This window comes from Leuciscus leuciscus, assembly GCF_965113295.1.
Source record: "Leuciscus leuciscus genome assembly, chromosome: 3".
NCBI lineage: Eukaryota > Metazoa > Chordata > Actinopteri > Cypriniformes > Leuciscidae > Leuciscus > Leuciscus leuciscus.
In genome coordinates, this window is record NC_138727.1 from 30,909,093 (window position 1) to 30,924,142 (window position 15,050).

The 15,050-nt window shown below is 39.5% G+C and overlaps 2 protein-coding genes across 3 annotated transcripts; one reads left to right on the forward strand and one right to left on the reverse strand.

Annotated features, from left to right (window-relative positions):
- Nucleotides 1-6,788: 6,788 nt before the first annotated feature.
- mzt1 (mitotic spindle organizing protein 1) lies at nucleotides 6,789-9,595 on the reverse strand. Its single transcript, XM_082163592.1, has 3 exons — nucleotides 9,358-9,595; nucleotides 9,085-9,230; nucleotides 6,789-8,556 (listed from the first exon to the last, which is right to left on the reverse strand). The coding sequence occupies exons 1-3, from the start codon at nucleotides 9,407-9,409 to the stop codon at nucleotides 8,527-8,529; spliced, it is 228 nt and encodes a 75-aa protein (XP_082019718.1). The 5' UTR covers nucleotides 9,410-9,595; the 3' UTR covers nucleotides 6,789-8,526.
- A 69-nt stretch (nucleotides 9,596-9,664) lies between these two features.
- Nucleotides 9,665-14,897, forward strand: bora (bora aurora kinase A activator). Of its 2 annotated transcripts, none has more exons than XM_082163590.1 (12): nucleotides 9,665-9,789; nucleotides 10,012-10,193; nucleotides 10,275-10,381; nucleotides 10,492-10,537; nucleotides 10,648-10,729; nucleotides 10,818-10,871; nucleotides 10,967-11,023; nucleotides 12,170-12,399; nucleotides 12,533-12,686; nucleotides 13,121-13,701; nucleotides 14,040-14,180; nucleotides 14,405-14,897. In XM_082163590.1, the coding sequence occupies exons 2-12, from the start codon at nucleotides 10,041-10,043 to the stop codon at nucleotides 14,423-14,425; spliced, it is 1,626 nt and encodes a 541-aa protein (XP_082019716.1). In that variant the 5' UTR covers nucleotides 9,665-9,789; nucleotides 10,012-10,040; the 3' UTR covers nucleotides 14,426-14,897. The 2 variants fall into 2 exon arrangements, with proteins under 2 accessions (XP_082019716.1, XP_082019717.1); XM_082163591.1 differs by having other exon boundaries at nucleotides 9,715-9,789; nucleotides 10,016-10,193.
- Nucleotides 14,898-15,050: the final 153 nt, after the last annotated feature.

Consider the following 15,050-nt stretch of genomic DNA (forward strand, 5'->3'; position numbering starts at 1 on the left):
TCGTCCCAGCCGTGTTACACTGGACCAGCTCTATACCCTCTCCAGGGTGCTGGAGGGTTCATGGGAGTTTGCCCAACCAATCCACATGTGCTTTGTGGATTTGGAGAAGACATTCGACTGTGTCCCTTGTGGCGTCCTGTGGAGGGTGCTCTGGGAGTATGGGGTCCGGGGCCCTCTGCCAAGGGCTGTTCGGTCCCTGCACGACCGGAGCAGGAGCTTGGTTCGCATTGCCGGCAGTAAGTCAGACTTGTTCCCGGTGCATGTTGGACTACGGTAGGGCTGCCCTTTGTCACCGATTCTGTTCATAATTTTTATGGACAGAATTTCTAGGCGCAGCCAGGGGCCGGAGAGTGTCCGGTTTGGGGACCTTATCAAACCAAGACCTCCAGCGTGCACTGGGACAGTTTGCAGCCAAGTGTGAAGTGGCTGGGATGAGAATCAGCACCTCCAAGTCCGAGGCCATGGTTCTCAGTCGGAAAAAGGTGGCTTGCCCGCTTCAGGTTGGTGGAGAGTTCCTGCCTCAAGTGGAAGAGTTCAAGTATCTCGGGGTCTTGTTCACAAGTGAGGGAAGGATGGAACGGGAGATTGACAGACGGATCGATGCAGCTTCTGCAGTAATGCGGTCGATGTACCAGTCTGTCGTGGTGAAGAAGGAGCTGAACTGTAAGGCGAAGCTCTCAATTTACCGGTCGATCTACGTTCCTACTCTCACCTATAGTCATGAGCTGTGGGTCATGACCGAAAGGACAAGATCCCGGATACAGGCGGCCGAAATGAGCTTTCTCCACAGGGTGGCTGGGCGCTCCCTTAGAGATAGGGTGAGGAGCTCGGTCACTCTGGAGGAGCTCAGAGTAGAGCTGCTGCTCCTTCACATCGAGAGGAACCAGCTGAGGTGGCTCGGGCATCCTGGACGCCTTCCCAGGGAGGTGTTCCGGGCGCATCCCACCGGGAGGAAACCCCGGGGAAGACCTATAGGACACGCTGGAGGGATTATGTCTCCCGGCTGGCCTGGGAACGCCTCGGTATTCCCCCGGAAGAGCTGGAGGAAATGTCTAGGGAGAGGGAAGTCTGGGCGTCTCTGCTTAGACTGCTGCCCCCACAACCCATCCCCAGATAAGCGGAAGAAGATGGATGGATAATTCTCAAATCAAGACATGTGATCATGGCAGATAAGCAAGGTGGATTTGTTCTGCCTTAAACTGAGCATTCAGTTCCTGTCAGTAGCCTGTCAGTTCAACTCTCACCATCAAACTTGACATCATAAGTTTGCACTATTGAAAATTATAAGATTGCTCATACTAAATTACCTAAAATATTTACTTTAATACGTTCTTAACCTTAATCTCAACTTTTTTCTACATTACATTAAACAACTTTTAAAATAGAGTGTGGCAAAATAGAAGTTGGATTTTTTACAGTGTGTAACTGAACATTGGCTTAAAACCTTATTTAGTGAGATATAGCCGTTGTATCAGCTCTGTGTGTCAACTAGTCCCTGTCTTCAAAGTATATAGAAATATTATATAATGTCCTGTCCAAAGGTCTTTTGTCTTTCATTCTATTTTTACTTCAAGTGAATCGCCTTTAGAAATGTCTGCAGAACTGTCTGCTCAACAATGAAGAAAAGCTTAGTCCACATCATTTCACCTGGCTCAAGGCAATGTACTGTTGTTGGTTATGGATGCTGTTACTTAAACCATTTAAATATAGTCATGTAATGACATCTCAATCTCTGTGTGCAGTGCAACGAACTGGGCTTGATGGAAAAAGACAGGTTGCTTCTGGTCCTGTCGACAATAATAGGCTGTATGACTTACTCAAGCCTGCAGAGAAAGATTTTGGTAGCAGATCAAATGCGTGAGGCCTAAATATCATTCCATCCACTCTAATTAGACAAATAAAGATGTATTAAATGCTAAAGCTCAATTGAGAAATCCCTTGAGGGAGCAGGTCAATGAGTCACAGCATTGGGAAGAGCACACCAAACATCATCAACATCATCAACATCATCCTCATATTTCCTGTCTAAAGCAGTAGTACTTGAGGATGTCTTTTCCTTTAGCAGTGTTGGTGATTCAAATGAGCACGAGGGCAGAAAGCATTGTATGATTATTAATGAGAAAAGATTATGCTCACGGGGGTGAGGGATTAGTTTAGCGACCTTCACAACACTAATTGAAACAAGTATGGAGACTCGGCGGTGCAGTAATCAACTAAAACACGGGATCATTAATCATTATAAATAGCGCTGTCACAACACAAGCATTAGTATTATCAACCCCTTTTGTTTGTCTAGTGGGAAGCTCGGCTCGGACGCACGGTAAATGTCCGGTGCGGAGGTTAATGTGAGTCGAAGTGGCATTTAAACGGTGCCGCTGATCAAACGGGCAATGAGGTGACACGCCTTGCGCACGTTCATTTGCAGCTAATGGGAATTGATGCACTTCTGATGAAGTTACTAACAGGCTTGACATCCGGAAGAGTTCAAGTCTGTTGGGCGTAGAGCTTTTTTTTGACATTCCACATGAGAGGGTAGAGGATGTTATTAAGCGGGAAAAAAAAGTAGGCCTACTTTACTCTTAGAGGATCTTTTGACAGGTGTGGCAGCTGCGCAAAGATTAATCGAAGCCAATTAAGACGCTGGCTGTGTCCGAAATCGCCCCCTGTACCCTTAAATAGGGCACTATTTGAGGGGAAAGCCATTTGTAGTGGTGTCCGAAACCATGGACGTTACTGAGTGCACTCATTCAATCCCACAATGCACCGCAATAACGAGTGTACAACTGGTGTACGCCCAACGGCTAGAGAATACACATAATGCACTGTGAGAGTCGCGCGTCGAATGAAATTACCGCGTTTGACCAGAAGATGGCGCCCACAGCTGAATCATCTCTCCATCCTTTTTCCAAACCGCTGGTCCAATGTGGCTACAGCCAGAGACAATTTATATAAGATACATGCCAGTTCCTCAATCCTCAATACAACTATATAAGGAAAACCTGTAACGGCAAAGATGGCGGTTTTATGCACATGTCCTGCCCCTCCCGCTGGAAAGCCAATCATCTGCTTTTAACAGTCAAGCCGGGAAACATTTAAGCCTATCGTCTGGTTCCACTGACGCATGAGCACAGCTGAGGTTTTGCGACAGCGGAGACGATTTGGCGACAGCGAGTTGTGGTGTGTACAAGATCAGATGGAATCCACATGGAAGAGGGTGATAACAACGCGAAGGCACCGGACTACCAAGGTAGTTAAAGCATTTTATATCGACCACAAATATGTTACCTTACATTCTAAGTAAAAGACACAAAATATGTCTTATTTGATCAGTGAATAATGGAGATGAACTGCTGCGCTTGTGACAAGGCACATATTTAACTGAAAGAACAAGCAGAGAGAGAGAGCCCCGGTCGCGCGTGCGCACTCTCTCTCTCTTCGGTACACTGATAAAACAAATGACATTGAGCATTTTGTTTAAGTGCTTGGCACAACACTGGCATTCTGGATAGAGACGTAAATGAAGTTGGTGTCGTGAACCCTTGCGCATGTGTAGTAAAAGTATAACCTGTGGGGATAAAGGTGTTTTAAACCTTTTTTGGGGCAAAGTCATCAAACTTTTTCAGCGATTTTTATCATATTTTACTGCTGTTTCTATGCAGGTTTTATGTCCCGATGACCAGTGAAAGTGCAGTTCTGACTCTCTGCCCATTCATTTATATAGGAGCCTGGTCTTGTTAGTCCGAAATAGCTGCCCGGAGGCGTTGCCAAGATGGCGGCCGAGTGGCACGACTTGCCTAAAAGGACTTTGCTACAGCGTAATAGAGTGGTGCATGTATAACGTCACTTTGTATGCCACCAGCAGTTAGCATCACGCTAGTTCCCCCAACAAAAACCCAATAGGATTTTCCCACAGGCTTTTGTATCATCCCTAAAAAACAGCTCTGTGTTCAACAAAAGTTTATGATACTTGCACGTTTTGTCCATCAAGATAATTATCACAGATGAACACAACTTTTATGAAGAAAAAAGCTAAAGGTAGGCTATAAACAAACTACACCACGGTCGCTCGACTTCAACGTCACCACCAAGCTTCCGACAACTTTTTCAGTTTTTATCTAAAAACATTTTCCCAGAACGTATGAGTTAGAATAGTTTGTAAGAGCACAATTATAACCATAACGATGCTGTAAAAGCGGACTGAGCTTACCTGTTCGGCGTGATGACGTTTACTTTCCTCGACAGCCTCTGTAGTCTCATTTAGCTACTTGTTAGCAACCGCATTTTTCAAGACATGTAACAGCTTAAAAAAATTACGAGTGGGGTAATATTGATGTATTTTATGTCGTAGAATAAAATGTGAGTGTCTTGAGATTGTTCACCACAGACCTTATTTCAGCCATTTAACCAAAACCCTATTGATGTGAGTTTATTCAGACACATTCACCTGGACTGCTCCAGGATTTCTTCCTTTCCCTCATAATGGGATGGAACAGGAAGTGCTAAAATGCTAACTCGCTTCTGCGTTTTGGCCTACAAAGTGTTATCATACCTGCACCACTCTATATCATACAGGAATAAATTCCTTTTTAATTGATCATTAGATTGTTTAATTACAGTTTATGTATGCTAGTTTCCATGACAGAGTTCAAGATAAATATTTTCATTACTACTGGAACTGCCAGTTTGCTATGTTTCAAATGATTATTAAACAGCACAAACCATGCAAAAGCTGCAGCTCTTACGGCGCACTCAGTGTCCGAATTCACTCACTCGTTTTCATTCACTCCTTCAGTGGACTAAATTATGGAGTAATGTAGGGAATAGTGAATGAGGGTGTAGAGGACAATTTCAAACACAGCAGTTGTGATGTGTTTTGTGAGACAAATCACCGCATGATTGTCACGCTAATGAAGTGATATCTGCCCGAGCAGGGTGCATGCAGGTATGGAAATACCAATTGACAGGCCATCGTTTCATTGACCAAATGCAATGATTGGACAAACATTTTTTTGGTCCTGAGACTTCCACAGAATATATATTTATGCTCAGGGGTGCAGGAAGATGTTTTAGGTTGGGGGTGCTGTTTTTGAATACACTTTTGAATAAGAAACAAAATCAAGTCTATACAACTTGTCAAAACTCTGCTTAAACACAACAAGCGTATCGGTGAGAACACTTGTTTAAACAGCATACACCCGGACATTTGACTGCACGTCACTTTTTTGACATTATTGATACTACTTCAATCGTAATGCAACGGACAGGTCTACGAGACATAAACTAAGCCTTGAAATAAAAAGGTTATTGAGCTGTTTACACTTAATATTTAGAAAACTTCTCATATTGATTGCTATCAGTATGTGAAGACAGTTTAAAACAGGCTATAACAAAAAGTGTTTATAAAACAAATTGCCTAACCTACCTACTTAACATTTCCACCATTAGCTACTGCAGATGCAGGCCTGTGTAGGACACTTAGATATGGGAACAAAGTACACACAAAGTGTGCTGCAATATGTAAAATGTCATCCTCAAAATCCAACAATCTCATAAAAAAGCTGTCACTGGGGCAGTACCCTTTCAAAAGATACACCTTTGTACCCAAATAGTGCATATTAGTAGCTTACCTTAAAGGTACTTATATTGGTACCAAAAGTGTACATTAGTACCTTTTACCTATGTACCAGTGAAAGCTTTTGTAAAAAGATTTCTGAAATAAGACCATGGATGGAATAGAAAGATGTTTGTGAATGCATGTTTGTCTTAAAGGGGAAAAAGTCCTGGCCTTGGCCATGCTGCATGTGAATCCGGCCCTGATATAGGCATGTTGTCACAATACACAGGGGGCAAGTATAAAAGACATCTTCCACAAACTTTTTTTTTTTAAATGAATAGTTTTATTCATCACAGATAAATTTTATTGATCAAAAAGTGACACAAAGGCACAACTTTACATTATATATATATATATATATATACATTAATATACATATACATAAACATAATATACATATAAATATATATCTGTTTATGTTCTTTTGAATCTTCTATTCATCAAAAAATGCTGAAAACAGCATCATGGTTTCAAATATTAAACAGCACAATCGTTTTCCTCTGTGATAATAATAAGAAATGTTATTTGAGCACCAAATCAGCATATTACAATGATTTCTGAATCATGTGACTGAAGATTTGGGTAATAGTTGCTGAAAATTCAGCGCCATCACAGGATTTTGTAAACATTTTATTAATATAGAAAATTGTAACAATATTTCACAATATTAAAAGTTTTACTGTATTTTTGATCCAATAAATGCAGCCTTGATTTGGATAACAGATGTCTTAACATTAAAAAATCTTACCAAACCCAAACTTTTGACAGTAGTGTTCATGTATGGGCTATTGTAGACACTTGCCTAAAGTAGGCATATTGTGATCACTATAAAAGTATGAAAAAGAAACTAAGGGAGTTTGTAGCCCAAGCAGGGTCAATGGCTATACTTAAATAGTTATTTAGCAAGTAAAATGGCTGAGCGCATATTCCAAAAAAGGTCAAAGGCCCTGTTATTTTTAAAGGCATTATGTTGAAAAAAATAATGGATTCTAACCCACAATTATACATTTTAAACTTTCAATTAACCTTGCACAAGGGTATTCTCATTTCCATCAGCTTTAGATTAATACCAGTTGTTTATCACATACCTGTGAACAAAGAACCCTGTTGCATTGCATGCATCATTTAGAAGGTTAAAACACAATTATTAAATTTACAGCTAAACTATTGATAATTACATACTTGAACACACAGAATTCCCATTTAATAACAAATATTTCATTAACCTACACCAAACACAAGGGAATTTACATAAACAGTTACTGAAGGTGGATGCTATTACAGAGCTTAGCATTGTTTTTTTAATTGCTTTGCTAATTAAAGCAATTAATGCATGAATTAGAGGATGGGAATATGATAATTACACATCAACCTCGGAATACCTAATTGTGTTATTTGGTTTCATCCTTTTTAAAAGAAGTTCAATAAGCCAAAGTCAGTGTATAAGCTCACTTTCTAAACTCACTACTACTTTGATGGTGCTCGTCTTTTTTTAAATATTGACCATCAACTTCATCCACTCTAAAAGAACTATTGAAGTCAGATGAAGATCGGAGAGCGATGGTCACTCAAACAAAGCTGACAAAAATGATTCGATGGTGCTGATGAGCGATATCACTGTCACAGTGGCAACCTTTATGATACTAATTCACAGTGAGGAATAAACTACCCCATTGTTGCGCATCATTAGCCGGCCTCATGAAGAGACACGCCTGGTCCGCTTTAGTTGATAACACCTGTCATTCCAACAAGCGGTCGCAATCATTCTCCACATGCTGTTTGTGTCTTTGTTAAAGGTGATTCAACGGAGGCCTGAAGATGGTGCATCCTTGACCCATGCAACAACTAACAAAAAAGGTGGCATTTCATCCACAATGTCAACAAATGTTTGAGGGACTACCATCAAAACACTCTTAAAACAAGCCTTAAGTAATAGATTCTAACATAACAGGGTTGAACTGCAGCCTTTTCCCATTCAACTAAAAGTTAGGAATAGGAATCATGAAAATGATATTAACCCAGACCACATTCTCCTGAGAATTTCTCCTTGAAAAGCGACTGGACTAGAGTAAATGTTTAGCAATAAGAGCAAACATAAGGTGGAGGTGATTACAGACACATAAATGAATTCTCACTGCAGGAGTGAAACATTATGCCTCCTATCTGCAGGAACCAAGGACACAGCCACCTCTCCCTCTCAGCACGGCTGGGTGTTAATGAAGCTCATGCCTTTTGGGCTGATCTAAGAGCCACGCCGCTTCTACCAAACGTGACCTTAAACATTCCCGGCCAAAACTGGTGTCAGATCTGGGCAAAAAAAGCACCTGTGACATGGAAAACAGGCTTGATGATCCAATTAAACTGCTATTGTTTTGAAGAGAATAAGAACGAAAGAAGAATGATGTTTTGTATAAATGTTTAAAATAAAGAAAGAAATCTTAAAAGATTGATATTACAATGCTACGTTACAATACAAAGCACAAGTAGTCGATGATTTACCTATAAATGCACTGATGTCGCCATCGTGTGGTTGAAAGACACAAATGAACATGGCTGTAGTACAGAACAGATAAAATGCCCTTGAGGGATCAGTCAGAGACCATATCAATAAAAAGAGCATGTTTCATACAGTTAGGGTAAAACAACAAAAAACACAATGTTACTAACTTAATCTGCAGCAAAACACAACAAAAAATGCATTATAGTTATTTGTATACACAGCGTTAAATGGACAAAAAGATAAGGAAAAGGCAAATGCTTGAACAGTCCAACTGTACATACTGAGGCATATGAAAGTAGGCCAAACAAGGCAAAAACAACTGCTTTCACACATTAATCATAGATATATGCTTATATACAGTGTAGCATGCAGTTTTTTCTTAAACTGCTTTGTCAGAGATGAATTTCTAGACTCATCCTTGACTAGTGCTGTTTTCAGAAGCCTGAAAAAAAATCAAACAAAAAGGACAGTTAATAATAAGACAAATTTAAGGTAAAGTGTGCATTTTAATAAGTCCTATTCAATTATTTTTCTTAGTAGGTAGTGCAATTTTTAAGTGCAAATATACCCCTGTAGCTTCTCAATTATTATTATCTGCATGAAAAAAATAGAATAGCATGTCACACCATAGGGCCGTGGTTCTCAACCAAGGAACCTGGGCCTACCTCTGAGAGGGCTGCAGAATGACTTATACAATTATTAAATAACTTTTATATATATATATTTAAATTATTATATATTAAAATAACATAATCTGAAGCTATGTATGGTTTAGGTTATCCCCCTTTAATTGCTTTAGGTCAATATGTTGAGTCTGGCAGACTTCACCTAATTTCCCAGATTACTGATGCAAGAATATCAAAATACTCATGATTTTGCATCTTCAAAAGGGAGAGTGGGTAAAAACAGAGTGGAGAGAAACAGAAATAAGACTGTCACCACAAAACTACTGCTGCATTAGTGTGAGCACCTTTAACGAGTCCGAGGCTCTTCTGAGTTCTTTGATGACTGATGACAGGGCTTCAGGATTGATCCCTTGCTCACAGAGACGGACACATATCGACAAGGACTCCATGTCCAATCCTGTATTCAGAAGCCTTGATATCTCCAGGAGAACTGAAAATTAAAGAAGAAGCCATATTAGTCGTCCAGAGGTTCATTCGATGATTAACCGATATGATTCACAACAACAAATAATAATAAACAAATAATATAAAAAAACAAAACATTTTCTCAATCTTACCATCCATAGTCTCCCGGACGGCATTCATGTTTGCGCTCGCGGGATTGGCCATGATGCTATCGTGCTAAAGCTATTTAATTACTTAACGACAATAACAAAGCACTATCTTTCATTCAGATGACCCTGACAAGTCTATTGTTGATAGTCCCTGGTATCTTCCCCACTTTTGCGAAATAAATATTAAACAGAATACATTGCAAACTAACTGTCAGCCGTTTTATTTACACCTCCCGCTTGTTGTTGTGGAAATCCTCTCAATAAAGTTGTAAACGTTCGAAAGGAAGTTACGTCGAGACGGTTCTCCTCACCTGATTGGTTGTTTCGCAGGTTCTGCTGAATTGTGATTGGTTGGCACATCTTGAGCGAAAATTAAATCAGACGTTGGAAGCCCATCAGAGATCGCGGTTGGGCTTGTTTGAGTCTCGTTGCGTTGTGAGTATTTAATTAAGAACATTAATCACCTGGTAAAAATTGCATCAAAAACATGTTGAGATAGCAAACTAAGAAAGGTAGATAACCCGATCAGTACTCTTTTGATCATTATTAATGAGATGCAGTAGTGTATAACCAAACAGGATGTTTACCACTCCAAGTTGTTGATATTTTCAAGAATCTGCAGTCTTTCACTCGTTTTTCTTTCTTATTAAAACGTAGCCAGCTTGTCTCTGGACGCCGTTTTTAAGATGGGAGATATAGCAGAGATTCATATAACACCCGAGACTCCAGGAAGACCTGCTATTCTGAACCCGTTTGAGAGCCCAAACGACTACCACCGTCTGCATGAGTCTCTGATGCCCAGCCCGTCGGTGTTCAAAAGCTCCAAGAGCTCATCTGCGGTGAGTATCTGACTCTGCGTGTCAGTGGAAGATAAAGAAAAACGATAGAAATGTCATTTCTGTTTGTATTTTCTGTTGTAGACTCCAGCCAAGTTCAAGTGGTCCATTGATGAAATGGCAAATTTACTTCCTGTGGAAATAGACCCTGAGGACATTCACCGCCAGGCAGTGTTTCTGAGCCAAGCCAGGTATGTATTGCTGTTATGTTTATCTGTAGTTTTTAATAACCTTGTATTTGTAGTTATTTTTTCATGTTCATTAAATATTAACTCAACTGTGTTTCTTTTTAACACATAAGGGCAGATTCTGAGATTGAGGCAAAACGGCAACATGCTATTGAACAGGTAAAACTGCTTTCCTCCTCGTCAACAGTGCTTAACAGTCCTTGTCCATGAAAATGTTTTCTTTTCATTAAAGAGAAAGATGCTTCATCAAATGATTTTTGGTTGTACAGTTTTTTACAAAAGGTGCCATTGTTCCCTCTCCATGGGGACCACTCACAGCTAAACAATCAATAAAACCGCCACATCACAAAAGTAAGTCATGACACAGACACATAAAAGAGAAATGTTGTAATACAACTAATGTAGCATTTGGATATTCATTGAAACTATCTAATTTTAGGTCCGTTGTCCCCACTGGTAGCAGAGGAGCCTCCGCCACCAAAGAAAATCAATGGTTTGTTCAGCAGCTCTAAGACGTTCATAAATGATCATTTTAGATATGTGTGTAGATTTAGAATAATCGGTCTTTGCTTGTTGTTTGTGTTAAAGCCATCTGTCAGACAGTCCTGTCCCTACCAGTGGACTTCAATCTTGAGAAAGTTCTGGGTAACCCTTTTCATTTCTTTCTCGTTTTGGAGTAATATAATTTTTTATTATTATTATTATTATTCCCTCAAACTGTTATGCTTTTGTCTTTCATACACAGTTTTTATGACCTCATTAATTGAGAACATGAAATATTTACTTTTTCAAGATTCAAGTGAATTCATAAAGAAGGTTGTAATCTAAAATGTAATTTATGTATCATAATACCATTCAAAAGTTTGGGGTCTGTAAGATAAAAAAATAAATAACTTTTATTCAGTAAGAATGCATTAAAAATGTATCAAGATTGACAGTTAAGGCACATTCACATCAAAGACGATAACTAAACATAACGATAAAGATATAGTTAAAAAAATCTTTCTCAATATTCAAGAATAGCAGAGTTCACACCTCAACTATAAAGATAACAGCACAGAGGAACTATTTTTATCCTGCTGATGAACGAGATAAACATTGACAGCCAATCAGAATCCATTCTGCTGCAAAGAGCTCAAGCATTTAAAATGACAGACAAGCACACGTTTATAATAAACAGAACATTATCGTCCGCTGGTGTGGACTGGACGCATATATAGTTATCGTTCTTGGCCTTAAATGGTTCTCTCGGGGTTCTATCGGCCCCCCAAAAAAAAAATATTTTTAAACCTTTTATGCAACAGTTTTAATGACCTCATTAATAGAGAGATTACTGATATTTTTATAGATAAAATTGTACTTTTTAAAAAATTATCCAAAAAATTCATAATGTAGGCAAAAATGTCATTTATAATAACAGGGTTCATACTTTGAATTATTGAAATTGAAGTACTGGGAAAAACCTTTGAAACAGCCATGCTTATGAAGAGGTACTTAAAAAAATGCTTGAATTCTTAAAAGGCAATATACCTGAAATTTGTGTTCAATTTGTTTGATAAAACACAAATACAGTCTTTACGCTCAAAATGAACGCTGTAGCCTGTCTGATATTAACCTTGTTGAGGAGATTTCTCATGATGGGCACGGTCAATGCATTGATCTATGAAGTGAAGCGTCAGATTAGCATTACCTCAGCGCAGCATTGCGCGCTGAAGCTGTTGTTCAAATCATTTTCTTGTTTACAACCTTACTTGCTTGTTGATATTAACTTGAGAACTTCTGTTCTACCAGGTGATTACTATAAGACAGAAGAGTTAACTGAACAGGTGCAGGAAAGCCTTAGCTCCTCTTCATTGCGACGAAAGCTGTTTCTGGATGGTCATGACAGCGGCTCAGAGTCTTCTACCCCTTCCAGCCCAGATAGAAATTCCCATAACATACCTCCCAGCAGTCGAGAGATGATGTCTTCTGTTATCGTCTCTCCACTTCAGTGTGGCATTCCAACCGGGACGCCCTTGTCTGTACGTACCAAATCATAGATTTGCCCAGGGCCATTTCACCTGAAATTTCACCCTTGTATATACCAAAAAAAATCTGGATCAAGGATACCTGATTCTAATAATCTAATATTATGTTTTTACCCATAATTTTCAGGGCCAGTTTTCTTCCAGTCCTATCCGAGGCCAGTGTCGAGCCTACAGTCTGGGCAGTATCACAAGTCCAATGTTTTCAGAGAGGTCTTCGCCTGCTTTTAAATCTCCTATTCTGTCGCCTATCAGACTTCAGCATTCTGTGACGCCTGTATCAGGTAAAAAATCTGAGATGGTGCCAGGGTTTTAAAATGTAGTTTGCATGACCGGATGGATTGATTGGTGGGTTTCCAAACTTTTTTTTTTGTCAGCTAAACCCATTAGACAAAATATTTACTTGAAGTACCCCCTGAGATTGTTTTGTATTTCAATTATTTAACATGTTCACGGTTCTCTGATGTTGGTAAGTGGTCACATAACATGCAAGTAAACATAAAATATTTGATATAATTAGTGTTTTATTTTGGAATTTAACCTTTGGAGATTCAAACCTCATTATAACAATTATATATAATTTTTGAGGTTAACTAAACAGATGTTTGAGTATGTTTTATATATATATATAATTCTTTTTTCACCAACTTGCGAACCACCGTTTGTAAGACCTTGGATAGGTGTATGTGAGATGAATTTTAAAACTTTGTCTTTATAGGTGAGAGGAAAAGGCTGTCGTTTCTGTCCCCCAGTGGTGTTCCTACGGGCAGCTTGGACATGGATGTGAACCGATGTGGAAAAAGCCCATTGGTGGAGGGCTGTTCCCCTATTCGCAGCTGCTCCCCCTTTCAGTCCAGACCCAGAGTCTGTATGTGGGCCTCTCCTACTCGCATTTCTCCAATCCTCCACGACAAGGAGAACATCCATCCCAGTGAACCTTTACCCACCATGGACCTGGACGCCAGCTCGACAGGGCCTAATGCCCAGCGAGAAGGACTGCTATCAGGGGGAAGTGAGTCAGAGGCCTCTGTGGATGTTTCAGAGCAAATGGATCAAGACGAGCAGTTTGTGAAGGATATGGAAGGAAATATTGTGACCGACAAAAGTGAAGATGAGGCGGATGAGGTCATCAGCAGGAGCAGAGAGGAATCCTGTGGTTGGGTTCCTGAAGAGGACACTGCGTCACCAGCTAGACTGTCCAGCTCTCAAACATGCAGTGTGCCAAACGCTGAGAGCACGCACATGTTCGTATCCCTGCTAGCAGAAGGGAGCATCACACCGTATGACATTAGCATGCAGGTTAGTATGCGTGCTGTCAGATGACCAGAACACCAGTGGCTTCCAAGTAGCCTCCAAATACTAGACAACTAGATGAAGAGTCGTTTAAACAGTAACCAAGCTGGTGTAGCTGACGTAAAACCGTTGTGAAACTGGCTGGTGGTGGCAGTAGCAGCTGAACCGCTCTCTCTCCAAGAACTGTAGTTTTTATTTATTTATTTTAGTTATTGCTTTATAAATAGAAAATTGTTTTTGCAAGCTTTTTTGAATGGAATTGTGAACTATGGTCTCCAACTAATTTGTAGGCTTAATCTCATGTCAGGTTTAGGTCTAATCTGTCCCTCATGTTCTGTGTGCAGGTGGATAGCGGTTATAACACTCACTCGGTGTGCACTAACAGCTTAATGGACGCCCTCAGTTCAGACAGCCAGAGTAAGGAAATGTTGGACACACACACTGCTGAGGAGGGTGTACCTTTCACTAGACACACTAAGCCAAAGGTAATGTCACACACACACACACTACACAGCCAACATCAGTCACTCTGTAACCAACTATATCACATTTGAATACTTTATTCAGCTGTTTTGAGCCATTTTAGTTTTATTTATGTGCACACTCAAAATACACTGTATTCACTTGATTAGTTTGTATGAATAAAACATACGCACTGTGCATAACCACACTAGGTCATTTTTAAATGAGGATATGTTTTTTTCTGCAGTTGTTCATCCCACTGCACTGAGCATGAGGGACAAAACAGGCACTTTACACACTCTTACGCCCAAAGCTGTGGAGGAGACACGATTTACACATCAAGCTGAATACTGATTTCATCTCATAGAGAATGCTGAATACTGTGGTTGGTATTACTGTCTGAGCCTTAATTTTTTATTTTTTTTTACTGACTAATCCACAGCATTATTTATTCTTGCATCAAAAATGAATGAATTTGAGACTTGAATAATACTTTTGTATGGTTTTGATTGTGGAATGTAAATGTAGCTTGCAATTACTTTTGTTAAGAGGATGGCAGGTATGTAACCATTTCCTCTAGCTGTTTTTATATGGCTTTTTTTTTTTTACAATCTTAAAATAATTTATGAATTAATCAATCACTAAAACATATGGAGATACCACAAGGTATACATGTATATTATGGCAGCGTGTGTATCTGAATTGTAATAAAATGTCTTAATAAAAACAGTGCCAGTGTCCTTGACCAGCTTGCAATTTCTTCTTACAGACAAGAATAACATTAACACTTTTGCTCATCTAAAAGAAGAAAATCTAATGAAGAGAAAAATGTCTCTTTTAAAATCAAAAGATGTCACATTGGCACATAACATTGTTTTTGTACACAGCTGTTC